A 22,009-nucleotide genomic window follows, 5' to 3' on the forward strand; every position below is an offset into this window, starting at 1 on the left:
ACAACAAAACAACTCTCAGCTATGGTATAACACAACAAAACACTCTCAGCTATGGAACAACACTCACAACAAAACAACTCTCAGCTATGGAACAACACTCACAGCAAAACCACTCTCAGCTATTGAACAACACTCACACAAAACAACTCTGGGCTATGGAACAACACTCACACAAAACAACTCATAGCTATGGAACAACACAACAAAACAACTCTCACCTTTGGAACAACACTCACACAAAACAACTCATAGCTATGGAACAACACTCACAACAAAACAACTCTCGGCTATGGAACAACACACCCAACAAAACAACTCTCGGCTATGGAACAATACTCACAAAAACAACTCTCAGCTATGGTACAACACAACAAAACAACTCTCAGCTATGGAACAACACAACAAAACAACTCTCAGCTATGGAACAACACAACAAAACAACTCTCAGCTATGGTACAACACAACAAAACAACTCTCAGCTCTGGAACAACACTCACAACAAAACAACTCTCAGTTATGGAACAAAACTCACAACAAAACAACTCTCAGCTATGGAACAACACTCACAGCAAAACAACTCTCAGCTATGGAACAACACTCACAGCAAAACGACTCTCGGCTATGGAACAACACTCACAACAAAACAACTCTCGGCTATGGAACAACACTCACAACAAAACAACTCTCAGCTATGGTACAACACAACAAAACAACTCTCGGCTATGGAACAATACTCACAAAAAACATCTCTCGGCTATGGAACAACACTCACAGAAAACAACTCTCAGCTATGCTACAAATCAACAAAACGACTCTCAGCTCTGGAACAACACTCACAGCAAAACCACTCTCAGATATGGAACAACACTCACAGCAAAACCACTCTCAGCTATGGAACAACACTCACAGCAAAACGACTCTCAGCTATGGAACAACACTCACAACAAAACGACTCTCTGCTATGGTACAACACAACAAAACAACTCTCGGCTATGGAACAACACTCACAGAAACCATCTCTCGGCTATGGAACAACACAACAAAACAACTCTCACCTTTGGAACAACACTCACACAAAACAACTCTGAGCTATGGAACAACACTCACACAACAACTCTCAGCTCTGGGACAACACTCACACAAAACAACTCTCAGCTATGGAACAACACTCACAACAAAATGACTCTCAGCTATGGAACAACAAAACAACTCTCAGCTATGGAACAACACTCACAACAAAACAACTCTCAGCTATGGTAACACTCAAAAAAACACTCTGAGCTATGGAACAACACTCACAACAAAACAACTCTCAGCTTTGGAACAACACTCACAACAAAACAACTCTCAGCTATGGAACAACACTCACAACAAAACAACTCTGAGCTATGGAACAACACTCACATAAAACAACTCTCAGCTATTGAACAACACTCACAACAAAACAACTCTGAGCTATGGAACAACACTCACATAAAACAACTCTCAGCTATGGAACAACACTCACACAAAACAACTCTGGGCTATGGAACAACACTCACACAAAACAACTCTCGGCTATGGAACAACTCTCTGCTATGGAACAACACTCACAGAAAACAACTCTCAGCTATGGAACAATACTCACAACAAAACAACTCTCACCTATGGAACAACACTCACAACAAAACAACACTCACCTAGGAACAACACTCACAACAAAACAACTCTCAGTTATGGAACAACACAACAAAACAAATCTCACCTATGGAACAACACTCACACAAAACAACTCTCAGCCATGGTACAACAAAACAACTCTCGGCTATGGAACAACACTCACAGAAGACAACTCTCGGCTATGGTACAACACAACAAAACAACTCTCAGCTATGGTACAACACAACAAAACAACTCTCAGCTATGGTACAACACAACAAAACAACTCTCAGCTATGGAACAACACAACAAAACAACTCTCACCTTTGGAACAACACTCACACAAAACAACTCATAGCTATGGAACAACACTCACAACAAAACAACTCTCGGCTATGGAACAATACTCACAAAACAACTGTCAGCTATGGTACAACACAACAAAACAACTCTCAGCTATGGAACAACACAACAAAACAACTCTCAGCTATGGAACAACACAACAAAACAACTCTCAGCTATGGAACAACACAACAAAACAACTCTCAGCTATGGTACAACACAACAAAACGACTCTCAGCTCTGGAACAACACTCACAACAAAACAACTCTCAGATATGGAACAACACTCACACAAAACAACTCTCAGTTATGGAACAACACTCACAACAAAACAACTCTCAGCTATGGAACAACACTCACAGCAAAACAACTCTCGGCTATGGAACAACACTCACAACAAAACAACTCTCGGCTATGGAACAACACTCACAACAAAACAACTCTCACCTTTGGAACAACACTCACAACAAAACAACTCTCAGCCATGGTACAACAAAACAACTCTCGGCTATGGAACAACACTCACAGAAGACAACTCTCGGCTATGGTACAACACAACAAAAAACAACTCTCAGCTATGGTACAACACAACAAAACAACTCTCAGCTATGGTACAACACACACAAAACAACTCTCAGCTATGGTACAACACAACAAAACAACTCTCAGCTATGGTATAACACAACAAAACGACTCTCAGCTATGGAACAACACTCACAACAAAACAACTCTCAGCTATGGAACAACACTCACAGCAAAACCACTCTCAGCTATTGAACAACACTCACACAAAACAACTCTGGGCTATGGAACAACACTCACACAAAACAACTCATAGCTATGGAACAACACAACAAAACAACTCTCACCTTTGGAACAACACTCACACAAAACAACTCATAGCTATGGAACAACACTCACAACAAAACAACTCTCGGCTATGGAACAACACACCCAACAAAACAACTCTCGGCTATGGAACAATACTCACAAAACAACTGTCAGCTATGGTACAACACAACAAAACAACTCTCAGCTATGGAACAACACAACAAAACAACTCTCAGCTATGGAACAACACAACAAAACAACTCTCAGCTATGGTACAACACAACAAAACGACTCTCAGCTCTGGAACAACACTCACAACAAAACAACTCTCAGTTATGGAACAACACTCACAACAAAACAACTCTCAGCTATGGAACAACACTCACAGCAAAACCACTCTCAGCTATGGAACAACACTCACAGCAAAACGACTCTCGGCTATGGAACAACACTCACAACAAAACAACTCTCGGCTATGGAACAACACTCACAACAAAACAACTCTCAGCTATGGTACAACACAACAAAACATCTCTCGGCTATGGAACAACACTCACAACAAAACAACTCTGAGCTATGGAACAACACTCACAACAAAACAACTCTCGGCTATGGAACAACACAACAAAACAACTCTCAGCTATGGTACAACACAACAAAACAACTCTCAGCTATGGTACAACACAACAAAACAACTCTCAGCTATGGTATAACACAACAAAACAACTCTCAGCTATGGAACAACACTCACAACAAAACAACTCTCAGCTATGGAACAACACTCACAGCAAAACCACTCTCAGCTATGGAACAACACTCACACAAAACAACTCTCAGGCTATGGAACAACACTCACACAAAACAACTCTAGCTATGGAACAACACTCAACAAAACAACTCTCACCTTTGGAACAACACTCACACAAAACAACTCATAGCTATGGAACAACACTCACAACAAAACAACTCTCGGCTATGGAACAACACACCCAACAAAACAACTCTCGGCTATGGAACAATACTCACAAAACAACTGTCAGCTATGGTACAACACAACAAAACAACTCTCAGCTATGGAACAACACAACAAAACAACTCTCAGCTATGGAACAACACAACAAAACAACTCTCAGCTATGGTACAACACAACAAAACAACTCTCAGCTATGGTACAACACAACAAAACAACTCTCGGCTATGGAACAACACTCACAACAAAACAACTCTCAGTTATGGAACAACACTCACAACAAAACAACTCTCAGCTATGGAACAACACTCACAGCAAAACCAAATGGAACAACACTCACAGCAAAACAACTCTCGGCTATGGAACAACACTCACAACAAAACAACTCTCGGCTATGGAACAACACTCACAACAAAACAACTCTCAGCTATGGTACAACACAACAAAACAACTCTCGGCCATGGAACAACACTCACAGAAAACAACTCTCAGCTATGCTACAAATCAACAAAACGACTCTCAGCTCTGGAACAACACTCACAGCAAAACCACTCTCAGATATGGAACAACACTCACAGCAAAACCACTCTCAGCTATGGAACAACACTCACAGCAAAACGACTCTCAGCTATGGAACAACACTCACAACAAAACAACTCTCTGCTATGGTACAACACAACAAAACAACTCTCGGCTATGGAACAACACTCACAAAACCATCTCTCGCTATGGAACAACACAACAAAACAACTCTCACCTTTGGAACAACACTCACACAAAACAACTCTGAGCTATGGAACAACACTCACAGAAAACAACTCTCAGCTCTGGTACAACACTCACACAAAACAACTCTCAGCTATGGAACAACACTCACAACAAAACAACTCTCAGCTATGGAACAACAAAACGACTCTCATATGGAACAACACTCACAACAAAACAACTCTCAGCTATGGAACAACACTCACATAAAACAACTCTCAGCTATTGAACAACACTCACACAAAACAACTCTGGGCTATGGAACAACACTCACACAAAACAACTCTCGGCTATGGAACAACTCTCTGCTATGGAACAACACTCACAGAAAACAACTCTCGGCTATGGAACAATACTCACAACAAAACAACTCTCACCTATGGAACAACACTCACAACAAAACAACACTCACCTAGGAACAACACTCACAACAAAACAACTCTCAGTTATGGAACAACACAACAAAACAAATCTCACCTTTGGAACAACACTCACACAAAACAACTCTCAGCCATGGTACAACAAAACAACTCTCGGCTATGGAACAACACTCACAGAAGACAACTCTCGGCTATGGTACAACACAACAAAACAACTCTCAGCTATGGTACAACACAACAAAACAACTCTCAGCTATGGTACAACACAACAAAACAACTCTCAGCTATGGAACAACACAACAAAACAACTCTCACCTTTGGAACAACACTCACACAAAACAACTCATAGCTATGGAACAACACTCACAACAAAACAACTCTCGGCTATGGAACAACACACCCAACAAAACAACTCTCGGCTATGGAACAATACTCACAAAACAACTGTCAGCTATGGTACAACACAACAAAACAACTCTCAGCTATGGAACAACACAACAAAACAACTCTCAGCTATGGAACAACACAACAAAACAACTCTCAGCTATGGAACAACACAACAAAACAACTCTCAGCTATGGTACAACACAACAAAACGACTCTCAGCTCTGGAACAACACTCACAACAAAACAACTCTCAGATATGGAACAACACTCACACAAAACAACTCTCAGTTATGGAACAACACTCACAACAAAACAACTCTCAGCTATGGAACAACACTCACAGCAAAACAACTCTCGGCTATGGAACAACACTCACAACAAAACAACTCTCGGCTATGGAACAACACTCACAACAAAACAACTCTCACCTTTGGAACAACACTCACAACAAAACAACTCTCAGCCATGGTACAACAAAACAACTCTCGGCTATGGAACAACACTCACAGAAGACAACTCTCGGCTATGGTACAACACAACAAAACAACTCTCAGCTATGGTACAACACAACAAAACAACTCTCAGCTATGGTACAACACAACAAAACAACTCTCAGCTATGGTACAACACAACAAAACAACTCTCAGCTATGGTATAACACAACAAAAACGACTCTCAGCTATGGAACAACACTCACAACAAAACAACTCTCAGCTATGGAACAACACTCACAGCAAAACCACTCTCAGCTATTGAACAACACTCACACAAAACAACTCTGGGCTATGGAACAACACTCACACAAAACAACTCATAGCTATGGAACAACACAACAAAACAACTCTCACCTTTGGAACAACACTCACACAAAACAACTCTCAGCCATGGTACAACAAAACAACTCTCGGCTATGGAACAACACTCACAGAAGACAACTCTCGGCTATGGTACAACACAACAAAACAACTCTCAGCTATGGTACAACACAACAAAACAACTCTCAGCTATGGTACAACACAACAAAACAACTCTCAGCTATGGAACAACACAACAAAACAACTCTCACCTTTGGAACAACACTCACACAAAACAACTCATAGCTATGGAACAACACTCACAACAAAACAACTCTCGGCTATGGAACAACACACCCAACAAAACAACTCTCAGCTATGGAACAATACTCACAAAACAACTGTCAGCTATGGTACAACACAACAAAACAACTCTCAGCTATGGAACAACACAACAAAACAACTCTCAGCTATGGAACAACACAACAAAACAACTCTCAGCTATGGTACAACACAACAAAACGACTCTCAGCTCTGGAACAACACTCACACAAAACAACTCTCAGATATGGAACAACACTCACACAAAACAACTCTCAGTTATGGAACAACACTCACAACAAAACAACTCTCAGCTATGGAACAACACTCACAGCAAAACAACTCTCGGCTATGGAACAACACTCACAACAAAACAACTCTCGGCTATGGAACAACACTCACAACAAAACAACTCTCACCTTTGGAACAACACTCACAACAAAACAACTCTCAGCCATGGTACAACAAAACAACTCTCGGCTATGGAACAACACTCACAGAAGACAACTCTCGGCTATGGTACAACACAACAAAACAACTCTCAGCTATGGTACAACACAACAAAACAACTCTCAGCTATGGTACAACACAACAAAACAAGTCTCAGCTATGGTACAACACAACAAAACAACTCTCAGCTATGGTATAACACAACAAAACGACTCTCAGCTATGGAACAACACTCACAACAAAACAACTCTCAGCTATGGAACAACACTCACAGCAAAACCACTCTCAGCTATTGAACAACACTCACACAAAACAACTCTGGGCTATGGAACAACACTCACACAAAACAACTCATAGCTATGGAACAACACAACAAAACAACTCTCACCTTTGGAACAACACTCACACAAAACAACTCATAGCTATGGAACAACACTCACAACAAAACAACTCTCGGCTATGGAACAACACACCCAACAAAACAACTCTCGGCTATGGAACAATACTCACAAAACAACTGTCAGCTATGGTACAACACAACAAAACAACTCTCAGCTATGGAACAACACAACAAAACAACTCTCAGCTATGGAACAACACAACAAAACAACTCTCAGCTATGGTACAACACAACAAAACGACTCTCAGCTCTGGAACAACACTCACAACAAAACAACTCTCAGTTATGGAACAACACTCACAACAAAACAACTCTCAGCTATGGAACAACACTCACAGAAAAACGACTCTCGGCTATGGAACAACACTCACAACAAAACAACTCTCGGCTATGGAACAACACTCACAACAAAACAACTCTCAGCTATGGTACAACACAACAAAACAACTCTCGGCTATGGAACAATACTCACAACAAAACATCTCTCGGCTATGGAACAACACTCACAGAAAACAACTCTCAGCTATGCTACAAATCAACAAAACAACTCTCAGCTATGGAACAACACTCACAGCAAAACCACTCTCAGCTATGGAACAACACTCACAGCAAAACCACTCTCAGCTATGGAACAACACTCACAGCAAAACGACTCTCAGCTATGGAACAACACTCACAACAAAACGACTCTCTGCTATGGTACAACACAACAAAACAACTCTCGGCTATGGAACAACACTCACAGAAACCATCTCTCGGCTATGGAACAACACAACAAAACAACTCTCACCTTTGGAACAACACTCACACAAAACAACTCTGAGCTATGGAACAACACTCACACAAAACAACTCTCAGCTCTGGTACAACACTCACACAAAACAACTCTCAGCTATGGAACAACACTCACAACAAAACAACTCTCAGCTATGGAACAACAAAACGACTCTCGGCTATGGAACAACACTCACAACAAAACAACTCTCGGCTATGGTAACACTCACACAAAAACACTCTGAGCTATGGAACAACACTCACAACAAAACGACTCTCAGCTATGGAACAACACTCACAACAAAACAACTCTCAGCTATGGAACAACACTCACAACAAAACAACTCTGAGCTATGGAACAACACTCACATAAAACAACTCTCAGCTATTGAACAACACTCACAACAAAACAACTCTGAGCTATGGAACAACACTCACATAAAACAACTCTCAGCTATTGAACAACACTCACACAAAACAACTCTGGGCTATGGAACAACACTCACACAAAACAACTCTCGGCTATGGAACAACTCTCTGCTATGGAACAACACTCACAGAAAACAACTCTCGGCTATGGAACAATACTCACAACAAAACAACTCTCACCTATGGAACAACACTCACAACAAAACAACACTCACCTAGGAACAACACTCACAACAAAACAACTCTCAGTTATGGAACAACACAACAAAACAAATCTCACCTTTGGAACAACACTCACACAAAACAACTCTCAGCCATGGTACAACAAAACAACTCTCGGCTATGGAACAACACTCACAGAAGACAACTCTCGGCTATGGTACAACACAACAAAACAACTCTCAGCTATGGTACAACACAACAAAACAACTCTCAGCTATGGTACAACACAACAAAACAACTCTCAGCTATGGAACAACACAACAAAACAACTCTCACCTTTGGAACAACACTCACACAAAACAACTCATAGCTATGGAACAACACTCACAACAAAACAACTCTCGGCTATGGAACAACACACCCAACAAAACAACTCTCGGCTATGGAACAACACTCACAAAACAACTGTCAGCTATGGTACAACACAACAAAACAACTCTCAGCTATGGAACAACACAACAAAACAACTCTCAGCTATGGAACAACACAACAAAACAACTCTCAGCTATGGTACAACACAACAAAACGACTCTCAGCTATGGAACAACACTCACAACAAAACAACTCTCAGTTATGGAACAACACTCACAACAAAACAACTCTCAGCTATGGAACAACACTCACAGCAAAACCACTCTCAGCTATGGAACAACACTCACAGCAAAACGACTCTCGGCTATGGAACAACACTCACAACAAAACAACTCTCGGCTATGGAACAACACTCACAACAAAACAACTCTCGGCTATGGAACAACACTCACAACAAAACAACTCTCGGCTATGGTACAACACAACAAAACAACTCTCGGCTATGGAACAACACTCACAGAAAACAACTCTCAGCTATGCTACAAATCAACAAAACGACTCTCAGCTCTGGAACAACACTCACAGCAAAACCACTCTCAGATATGGAACAACACTCACAGCAAAACCACTCTCAGCTATGGAACAACACTCACAGCAAAACGACTCTCAGCTATGGAACAACACTCACAACAAAACGACTCTCTGCTATGGTACAACACAACAAAACAACTCTCGGCTATGGAACAACACTCACAGAAACCATCTCTCGGCTATGGAACAACACAACAAAACAACTCTCACCTTTGGAACAACACTCACACAAAACAACTCATAGCTATGGAACAACACTCACAACAAAACAACTCTCGGCTATGGAACAACACACCCAACAAAACAACTCTCGGCTATGGAACAATACTCACAAAACAACTGTCAGCTATGGTACAACACAACAAAACAACTCTCAGCTATGGAACAACACAACAAAACAACTCTCAGCTATGGAACAACACAACAAAACAACTCTCAGCTATGGTACAACACAACAAAACGACTCTCAGCTCTGGAACAACACTCACAACAAAACAACTCTCAGTTATGGAACAACACTCACAACAAAACAACTCTCAGCTATGGAACAACACTCACAGCAAAACCACTCTCAGCTATGGAACAACACTCACAGCAAAACGACTCTCGGCTATGGAACAACACTCACAACAAAACAACTCTCGGCTATGGTAACACTCACACAAAAACACTCTGAGCTATGGAACAACACTCACAACAAAACGACTCTCAGCTATGGAACAACACTCACAACAAAACGACTCTCAGCTATGGAACAACACTCACAACAAAACAACTCTCGAGCTATGGAACAACACTCACATAAAACAACTCTCAGCTATTGAACAACACTCACAACAAAACAACTCTGAGCTATGGAACAACACTCACACAAAACAACTCTCAGCTATTGAACAACACTCACACAAAACAACTCTGGGCTATGGAACAACACTCACACAAAACAACTCTCATGGAACAACTCTCTGCTATGGAACAACACTCACAGAAAACAACTCTCAGCTATGGAACAACACTCACAACAAAACAACTCTCACCTATGGAACAACACTCACAACAAAACAACACTCACCTAGGAACAACACTCACAACAAAACAACTCTCAGTTATGGAACAACACAACAAAACAAATCTCACCTTTGGAACAACACTCACACAAAACAACTCTCAGCCATGGTACAACAAAACAACTCTCGGCTATGGAACAACACTCACAGAAGACAACTCTCGGCTATGGTACAACACAACAAAACAACTCTCAGCTATGGTACAACACAACAAAACAACTCTCAGCTATGGTACAACACAACAAAACAACTCTCAGCTATGGAACAACACAACAAAACAACTCTCACCTTTGGAACAACACTCACACAAAACAACTCATAGCTATGGAACAACACTCACAACAAAACAACTCTCGGCTATGGAACAACACACCCAACAAAACAACTCTCGGCTATGGAACAATACTCACAAAACAACTGTCAGCTATGGTACAACACAACAAAACAACTCTCAGCTATGGAACAACACAACAAAACAACTCTCAGCTATGGAACAACACAACAAAACAACTCTCAGCTATGGAACAACACAACAAAACAACTCTCAGCTATGGTACAACACAACAAAACGACTCTCAGCTCTGGAACAACACTCACAACAAAACAACTCTCAGATATGGAACAACACTCACACAAAACAACTCTCAGTTATGGAACAACACTCACAACAAAACAACTCTCAGCTATGGAACAACACTCACAGCAAAACAACTCTCGGCTATGGAACAACACTCACAACAAAACAACTCTCACCTTTGGAACAACACTCACAACAAAACAACTCTCAGCCATGGTACAACAAAACAACTCTCGGCTATGGAACAACACTCACAGAAGACAACTCTCGGCTATGGTACAACACAACAAAACAACTCTCAGCTATGGTACAACACAACAAAACAACTCTCAGCTATGGTACAACACAACAAAACAACTCTCAGCTATGGTACAACACAACAAAACAACTCTCAGCTATGGTATAACACAACAAAACGACTCTCAGCTATGGAACAACACTCACAACAAAACCACTCTCAGCTATTGAACAACACTCACACAAAACAACTCTGGGCTATGGAACAACACTCACACAAAACAACTCATAGCTATGGAACAACACAACAAAACAACTCTCACCTTTGGAACAACACTCACACAAAACAACTCATAGCTATGGAACAACACTCACAACAAAACAACTCTCGGCTATGGAACAACACACCCAACAAAACAAATCTCGGCTATGGAACAATACTCACAAAACAACTGTCAGCTATGGTACAACACAACAAAACAACTCTCAGCTATGGAACAACACAACAAAACAACTCTCAGCTATGGAACAACACAACAAAACAACTCTCAGCTATGGAACAACACAACAAAACAACTCTCAGCTCTGGAACAACACTCACAACAAAACAACTCTCAGTTATGGAACAACACTCACAACAAAACAACTCTCAGCTATGGAACAACACTCACAGCAAAACCACTCTCAGCTATGGAACAACACTCACAGCAAAACGACTCTCGGCTATGGAACAACACTCACAACAAAACAACTCTCGGCTATGGAACAACACTCACAACAAAACAACTCTCAGCTATGGTACAACACAACAAAACAACTCTCGGCTATGGAACAATACTCACAACAAAACATCTCTCGGCTATGGAACAACACTCACAGAAAACAACTCTCAGCTATGCTACAAATCAACAAAACGACTCTCAGCTCTGGAACAACACTCACAGCAAAACCACTCTCAGATATGGAACAACACTCACAGCAAAACCACTCTCAGCTATGGAACAACACTCACAGCAAAAAACGACTCTCAGCTATGGAACAACACTCACAACAAAACGACTCTCTGCTATGGTACAACACAACAAAACAACTCTCGGCTATGGAACAACACTCACAGAAACCATCTCTCGGCTATGGAACAACACAACAAAACAACTCTCACCTTTGGAACAACACTCACACAAAACAACTCTGAGCTATGGAACAACACTCACACAAAACAACTCTCAGCTCTGGTACAACACTCACACAAAACAACTCTCAGCTATGGAACAACACTCACAACAAAACAACTCTCAGCTATGGAACAACAAAACGACTCTCGGCTATGGAACAACACTCACAACAAAACAACTCTCGGCTATGGTAACACTCACACAAAAACACTCTGAGCTATGGAACAACACTCACAACAAAACGACTCTCAGCTATGGAACAACACTCACAACAAAACGACTCTCAGCTATGGAACAACACTCACAACAAAACAACTCTGAGCTATGGAACAACACTCACATAAAAAAACAACTCTCAGCTATTGAACAACACTCACACAAAACAACTCTGGGCTATGGAACAACACTCACACAAAACAACTCTCGGCTATGGAACAACTCTCTGCTATGGAACAACACTCACAGAAAACAACTCTCGGCTATGGAACAATACTCACAACAAAACAACTCTCACCTATGGAACAACACTCACAACAAAACAACACTCACCTAGGAACAACACTCACAACAAAACAACTCTCAGTTATGGAACAACACAACAAAACAAATCTCACCTTTGGAACAACACTCACACAAAACAACTCTGAGCTATGGAACAACACTCACAACAAAACAACTCTCGGCTATGGAACAACACTCACAGCAAAACCACTCTCAGCTATTGAACAACACTCACACAAAACAACTCTGGGCTATGGAACAACACTCACACAAAACAACTCTCGGCTATGGAACAACTCTCTGCTATGGAACAACACTCACAGAAAACATCTCTCAGCTATGGAACAACACAACAAAACAACTCTCACCTTTGGAACAACACTCACACAAAACAACTCATAGCTATGGAACAACACTCACAACAAAACAACTCTCGGCTATGGAACAACACACCCAACAAAACAACTCTCGGCTATGGAACAATACTCACAAAACAACTGTCAGCAACACTATGGTACAACACAACAAAACAACTCTCAGCTATGGAACAACACAACAAAACAACTCTCAGCTATGGAACAACACAACAAAACAACTCTCAGCTATGGAACAACACAACAAAACAACTCTCAGCTATGGTACAACACAACAAAACGACTCTCAGCTCTGGAACAACACTCACAACAAAACAACTCTCAGATATGGAACAACACTCACACAAAACAACTCTCAGTTATGGAACAACACTCACAACAAAACAACTCTCAGCTATGGAACAACACTCACAGCAAAACAACTCTCGGCTATGGAACAACACTCACAACAAAACAACTCTCACCTTTGGAACAACACTCACAACAAAACAACTCTCAGCCATGGTACAACAAAACAACTCTCGGCTATGGAACAACACTCACAGAAGACAACTCTCGGCTATGGTACAACACAACAAAACAACTCTCAGCTATGGTACAACACAACAAAACAACTGTCAGCTATGGTACAACACAACAAAACAACTCTCAGCTATGGAACAACACAACAAAACAACTCTCAGCTATGGAACAACACAACAAAACAACTCTCAGCTATGGTACAACACAACAAAACGACTCTCAGCTCTGGAACAACACTCACAACAAAACAACTCTCAGATATGGAACAACACTCACACAAAACAACTCTCAGTTATGGAACAACACTCACAACAAAAGAACTCTCAGCTATGGAACAACACTCACAGCAAAACCACTCTCAGCTATGGAACAACACTCACAACAAAACGACTCCCAGCTATGGAACAACATACAACAAAACGACTCTCTGCTATGGTACAACACAACAAAACAACTCTCGGCTATGGAACAACACTCACAGAAACCATCTCTCGGCTATGGAACAACACAACAAAACAACTCTCACCTTTGGAACAACACTCACACAAAACAACTCTGAGCTATGGAACAACACTCACACAAAACAACTCTCAGCTATGGAACAACACTCACAACAAAACAACTCTCAGCTATGGAACAACAAAACGAATCTCAGCTATGGAACAACACTCACAACAAAACAACTCTCGGCTATGGTAACACTCACACAAAAACACTCTGAGCTATGGAACAACACAACAAAACGACTCTCAGCTATGGAACAACACTCACAACAAAACGACTCTCAGCTATGGAACAACACTCACATAAAACAACTCTCAGCTATTGAACAACACTCACACAAAACAACTCTGGGCTATGGAACAACACTCACACAAAACAACTCTCGGCTATGGAACAACTCTCTGCTATGGAACAACACTCACAGAAAACAACTCTCGGCTATGGAACAATACTCACAACAAAACAACTCTCACCTATGGAACAACACTCACAACAAAACAACACTTACCCGGGAACAACACTCACAACAAAACAACTCTCAGTTATGGAACAACACAACAAAACAACTCTCACCTTTGGAACAACACTCACACAAAACAACTCTGAGCTATGGAACAACACTCACAACAAAACAACTCTCGGCTATGGAACAACACTCACAACAAAACAACTCTCGGCTATGGAACAACACTCACAACAAAACAACTCTCGGCTATGGAACAACACTCACAACAAAACAACTCTCACCTTTGGAACAACACTCACAACAAAACAACTCTTAGCCATGGTACAACACAACAAAACAACTCTCGGCTATGGAACAACACTCACAGAAGACAACTCTCGGCTATGGTACAACACAACAAAACAACTCTCAGCTATTGTACAACACAACAAAACAACTCTCAGCTATGGTACAACACAACAAAACAACTCTCAGCTATGGTACAACACAACAAAACAACTCTCAGCTATGGTACAACACAACAAAACAACTCTCAGCTATGGTACAACACAACAAAACGACTCTCAGCTATGGAACAACACTCACAACAAAACAACTCTCAGCTATGGTAACACTCACACAAAACCACTCTGAGCTACGGAACATAACTCACACCAAAACAACTCTCAGCTATGGTAACACTCACACAAAATCACTCTGAGCTATGGAACAACACTCACAACAAAACGACGCTCAGCTATGGAACAACAGTCACACAAAACAACTCTCGGCTATGGAACAACACTCACACAAAACGACTCTCAGCTATGGAACAACAAAACGACTCTCAGCTCTGGAACAACACCCACAACAAAACAACTCTCAGCTATGGAACAACACTCACACAAAACAACTCTCAGCTATGGAACAACACTCCAGGTGTCCTACTCCCAAGCACACTAGTGCTCTACTATCATAGAGAGGGATCCCATTTCTTTATTAGAAAAACACATTTAGACTATAATATATAATAATAATATATCCCATTTAGCAGACGCTTTTGTCCAAAGCGACTTACAAGTCGGCTGGGGCCACTACTGCATATGGGTGGCCCCAGTGGGAATCGACCCCACGACGCTTGGCGTTGCAAGCGCCATGCTCTACCGACTGAGCCACACAGGACCATGAAACAATGATGATTTAGAGGGGGGTACTGTGTCCCTGTGGAGAATGAGAATGGCTGTCTATTATTGAGTCATTTTGAGACATTTTAATTGTGTGCTGCTGTGGGGTTGGGATTCTCTCTCTCCCTCTCTCTGACAAATCTCTGAATGAAACAACGCTATGTGGTTTAGTACACCCCAAATTCCATCCTATTTCCTAGTGCGCTACCCCGGTCAAAAATAATGCACTATATAGGAAATAGTATGCACTATATAGGAAATAGTATATAGCCTTGTTATGTTACTTTTTATTTGAGTTTATTTCGTAAATATTTTCTTAACTCCATTTCTTGAACTGCATTGTTGGTTAAGGGCTTATAAGTAAGCATTGTATTCAGCGCATGTGACCATACATTTTGATGTGTTCTCTCTACCCCTCCAGCCCGATCGCCAGTGTTCAGTGCCATGTTTGAGCATGAGATGGAGGAGAGTAAAAAGGTGAGTGTTGTAGACAGTGTTGTGACCTGAACAGTCCTGTGGGGAGGATCTTCACATATTTCTCTCTGTTGCATCATCACTAGTTCAGACAGGGATGTGTCTACACGGTTACTGTACCCTTCCAGAATGTTGCCTCGTCTGCATGGAGTTGGCAGGCTCACTGTAAGATCTATAACTGTAGGATTTGTGGGAGTTTGACCAAAATAGATCCTTGGTGTGCGTGTGTGTGTGTGTGTGTGTGTGTGTGTTTGTTAACCCCGTGCCATGGTGGGTCCTGCTCATCTGATAGGGAGGTGGTGAGATTGAACATCAGTGATTTCGAGGTTGTGTTGGCAGAATATTGATGCGGGCCCTGCTTAAATGGGGAAATTATAAAGCACAAAGCTAGGAAATTTATCTTAATTGGTATATAAGTGGGCGTCTTCATCAGGGAGAGGGGGAGGGATTTGTCCCCATTTGATAGAGGTAAGATTCACCAGTCTATAGAGGGAGAATAAATGCGTTTGTAAATAAACATAATAATAGCCAAGTCTTGTGCCTGTTTGTGTGTATTGGTAGACTGTGTGTGTGTGTTGGTAGATCATGAAAGATCACGTGTACTCTCTGTACAGCACAAATGTTTGTCTGTTGGTGATAAACAAACACGTGTATGTCTGTGCTAATGTGTAATGGGTTGATTTGTAGTGTGCTGTTTTGTTAGTGTCCAGAGTGGAGCATTAATGTACTATGAGCTGTCTGTATAGCCGGCCTGACCTCGCTGAAATACCTCAGGTCGCCGTGACGACGATAAACCAGCAACATAATTGGTTTACTGCCTTGTTCTGCCTCTAGGAAAGGAGAAAAGGGTTCAGGGTTACAGTTACCGTGCCGACGAGTGATAAAGAGCACTTGTCGTTGGCTGCAGGCACCATTCGTTGGGAACGAATGCTCCGGATTAATTCCAGGAATCGACTGTGGAGGAAAAAATACATCGAAAATGCCGTTTTCAATTTTGGGGTTGAACGTGTTCAGACTGTTTCAGAGGTGTTCTGGTGCTCTGGTCTGCTCACAACTATTTGGTGTGTGTGTGTGTTTTATATGTATAAACTTGAATGATAAAGTAGATAGTAAAATTAGCTTTACTGAGCAAAAATATAAACGCAGCGATTTTACAGAGTTACAGTTCATAAGAAAATCTGTCAATTGAAATAAATTCATTAGGTGCAAATCTATGGATTTCAAATGATTGGGCAGGGGCGCAGCCATGGGTGGGCCTGGGAGGGCATAGGCCCACCCACTGCGGATCCAGGTCCAGCAAATCAGATTAAGTTTTTCCCAACATAAGGGCTTTATTACAGACAGACAAACACTCCTCAGCAGCCCCTTCCTCTTCCCCCCTGACTGTCCCGCAGGTGAAGAATCCAGATTTGGAGGTCCTGGGCTGGCGTGGTTACACGTAGTCTTCGGTTGTGATGCCTTTTGGATGTATAGCCAAATTCTCTAAAACGGTGTTTAAGGCGGCTTATGGTAGAGAAATGAACATTAAAATTTCTGGCAACAGCTCTGGTGCACATTCTTGCAGTCAGCATGCTAGTTGCACGCTCCCTCAACTTGAGACATCTGAAGCATTGTTTGTGTGACAAAATGTTACATTTTAGAGTGGCCTTTATTGCCCCCAGCACAAGGTGCACCTGTGTAATATGCATGCTATTCAATCACTTTCTTGAGATGCCGCACCTGTCAGGTGGCTGGATTATCTTGGCCAAGGAAAAATGCTCACTAACAGGAATCTAAACTGATTTTGTGCACAAATGACCTTTTTGTGTGTATGGAACATTTCTGGGATCTTATATTTCAGCCCATGAAACATGGGACCAGCACTCTACATGTTGAGTTTATATTTTTGTTCAGTGTAGATAAATGGTTAACTTCACCTATCTGAAATGAGTTAAGCAGACTGCATCATGGGAAGACTGCTGGAACAGGATCACAGTCAATGGAGTGTTCATAATGGAGTGTTCATAATGGATCTGATGTTGGGAAGTTGTGGTAATATAGGCTTTGAGCACTGCCCTCGGTCTCTTCTCTCCTCCTCCAGAACCGTGTGGAGATTAACGATGTGGAGCCCGAGGTGTTCAAGGAGATGATGTGCTTCATCTACACGGGCAAAGCCCCCAACCTGGACAAGATGGCTGACGACCTGCTGGCTGCGGCTGACAAGGTTAGTGTGGGTGGAGGAGGAATGAGGAGGTGTGTATATTGTATCTGATATCATATTGTATGGATGAGTGAGTATATCATATGTTATAATGTTCCCTGGCGTACAGTATGTTATGTTCATGTGTGTGATGTGTATGTGATGCTATGTAACATATGTAGTGGTCCTGCGTGCAGAATGATGCTAGGTCTATGTGACTCTAAATAAATTAACTGAATATGGCAGAATTTAACCTCCATAACTTCCTTGGTTTCCTGTCAACATATTTGAGTATTTTCTAGGACCCCAGATCTGTTGATGCACGAGCGCGCACACACACACACACACACACACACACACACACACACATTGTTTGTGTTAAGTGCTGCCCTTCACTCCAAGGATTCCTTTTGTGACACTCCCTCATCTTAACTCTGCATTCATCCTCTCTCCTCCCATTAATTTCCTTCCCTCTCTTTTCTCATGCAGTGTGTGTGATTTATTTAATAACGGTGCATGTGGTTAACTCTGTAGGGAGCTGCTGGACTAACTGGAGGGCAAGGCCAGGTCTCACTAAGATCCTCCTTACCCCTCTGATGCTATCCCAGCAGCCTCTCTGGCTACACAATAGTACAGCTCTTATGTAATACACACACACACACGCACACGCACACACACACGCACACACACACACACACACACACACACACACACACACACACACACACACACACACACACACACACACACACACACACACACACACACACACACACACACACACCTCTGAATCAGTTCTCCTGGCTGCAGTCTGAAGATTACCTTGTTGTGGGGCTTTGTGTGTGGGTACGTACACTATATATTAGAGGTCGACCGATTATGATTTTTCAACGCCGATACCGATTATTGGAGGACCAAAAAAAGCCGATACCGATTAATCGGACGATTTTTAATTTATTTATTTATTAATATTTTTTATTTATTTCTAGTAATGACAATTACAACAATACTGAATGAACACTTATTTGAACTTAATATAATACATCAATAAAATCAATTTAGCCTCAAATAAATAATAAAACATGTTCAATTTGGTTTAAATAATGCAAAAACAAAGTGTTGGAGAAGAAAGTACAAGTGCAATATCTGCCATGTAAGAAAGCTAAAGTTGAAGTTCCTTGCTCAGAACATGAGAACATGGTGGTTCCTTTTAACACGAGTCTTCAATATTCCCAGGTAAGAAGTTTTAGGTTGAAGTTATTATTGGAATTATAGGACTATTTCTCTCTCTACTATTTGTATTTCATTAACCTTTGACTATTGGATGTTCTTATAGGCACTTTAGTATTGCCAGTGTAACAGCATAGCTTCCGTCCCTCTCCTCGCCCCTACCTGGGCTCGAACCAGGAACACATCGATAACAGCCACCCCCAAAGCAGCGTTACCCATGCAGAGCAAGGGGAACAACTACACCAAGTCTCAGAGCGAGTGACGTTTGAAACAGTATTAGTGCGCACCCCGCTAACTAGCTAGCCATTTCACATCGGTTACACCAGCCTAATCTCGGGAGTTGATGGGCTTTGAAGTCATAAACAGCTCAATGCTTGAAGCACAACGAAGAGCTGCTGGCAAACGCACGAAAGTGCTGTTTGAATGAATGCTTACGAGTCTGCTGGTGCCTACCGCTGCTCAGACTGCTCTATCAAATCATAGACTTAGTTATAACATAATAACACACAGAAATACGAGCCTTAGGTCATTAATATGGTCGAATCCGGAAAATATCATCTCGAAAACAAGACGTTTATTCTTTTAGTGAAATACGGAACCGTTCCGTATTTTTATCAAACGGGTGGCATCCATACGTCTAAATGTTCCTGTTACATTGCACAACCTTCAATGTTATGTCATAATTACGTAAAATTCTGGCAAATTTGGCGGCCCAAACTGTTGCATATACACTGACTCTTTATGCAATGAACGCAAGCGAAGTGACACAATTTCACCTGGTTAATATTGCCTGCTAACCTGGATTTCTTTCAGCTAAATATGCAGGTTTAAAAATATATACTTCTGTGTATTGATTTTGAGGAAGACATTGATGTTTATGGTTAGGTACAGTTTGGAGCAAGGACAGTCCTTTTTCACGAATACACACCGCGTCGATTTTATGCAACGCAGGACACGCTAGATAAACTAGTAATATCATCAACCATGTGTAGTTATGATTATGATGATTGATTGATAGTTTTTTTTATAAGATAAGTTTAATGCTAGCTAGCAACTTACCTTGGCTTACTGCATTCGCATAACAGGCAGGCTCCTCGTGGAGTGCAATGTAATCAGGTGGTTATTGCGTTGGACTAGTTAACTGTAAGGTGCTTCCAAATTTGTGCCAACAGTTTGGGGAAGGCCCTTTCCTGTTTCAGCAGGACAATGCCCCCGTGCACAAAGCGAGGTTCATACAGAAATGGTTTGTCGAGATCGATGTGGAAGAACTTCACTGGCCTGCACAGAGCCCTGACCTCAACCCCATCGAACACCTTTGGGATGAATTGGAACGCCGACTGCGAGCCTGGCCTAATCGCCCAACATCAGTGCCTGATCTCACAAATGCTCTTGTGGCTGAATGGAAGCAAGTCCCTGCAGCAATGTTCCAACATCTAGTGGAAAGCCTTCCCAGGAGGCTGTTATTGCAGCAAAGGGGGGACCATCTCCATATTAATGCCCATGGTTTTGGAATGAGATGTTTGACGTGCAGGCGTCCATACTTTTGGTCATTTAGTGTATATGTGCTGTGCCCATTTTCACACAGGGACACACTCCTTGTGGCCTTTTGTGAGTGACTTTCTGCCTCAGTGTTGTGTGTGTTTGTCTACACTGTGGGTGTACTGTACCGTGGTGTGTTGAGTTGGACACCCAAGGTTTAACAGGACGTCAGATATATCACCTTTCAGTGTTTACACACTACCATGATCTCTGCTCTCTCTCCCTGGTTCCCGCGCTCCACCTCCACCACTCACTGTCAACACTCCTTTTCAAACCCTCTCCCTCTCTCTCAGTCAAACTAGCTTCATTGACGTGACAGGAGCAATTTGATGTTATGAAATCATTACACAGTCCAGCATTTCCTATTGTAAATGGTGATAGATAGCAAGTACAAA

The 22,009-nt window shown here is 41.7% G+C and overlaps 1 protein-coding gene across 1 annotated transcript in view; it reads left to right on the forward strand.

Annotated features, from left to right (window-relative positions):
• Positions 1-22,009, forward strand: part of LOC135553823 (speckle-type POZ protein-like) — a 163,247-nt gene that overhangs the window by 132,247 nt on the left and 8,991 nt on the right. The window contains exons 11-12 of the mRNA XM_064985759.1: positions 16,614-16,669; positions 18,747-18,869. Of these exons, the coding sequence (XP_064841831.1) occupies positions 16,614-16,669; positions 18,747-18,869 (179 nt within the window). The remainder of the gene's footprint in view (positions 1-16,613; positions 16,670-18,746; positions 18,870-22,009) is intronic.

Source organism: Oncorhynchus masou, chromosome 14, assembly GCF_036934945.1.
Source record: "Oncorhynchus masou masou isolate Uvic2021 chromosome 14, UVic_Omas_1.1, whole genome shotgun sequence".
Taxonomy (NCBI): Eukaryota; Metazoa; Chordata; class Actinopteri; order Salmoniformes; family Salmonidae; genus Oncorhynchus; species Oncorhynchus masou.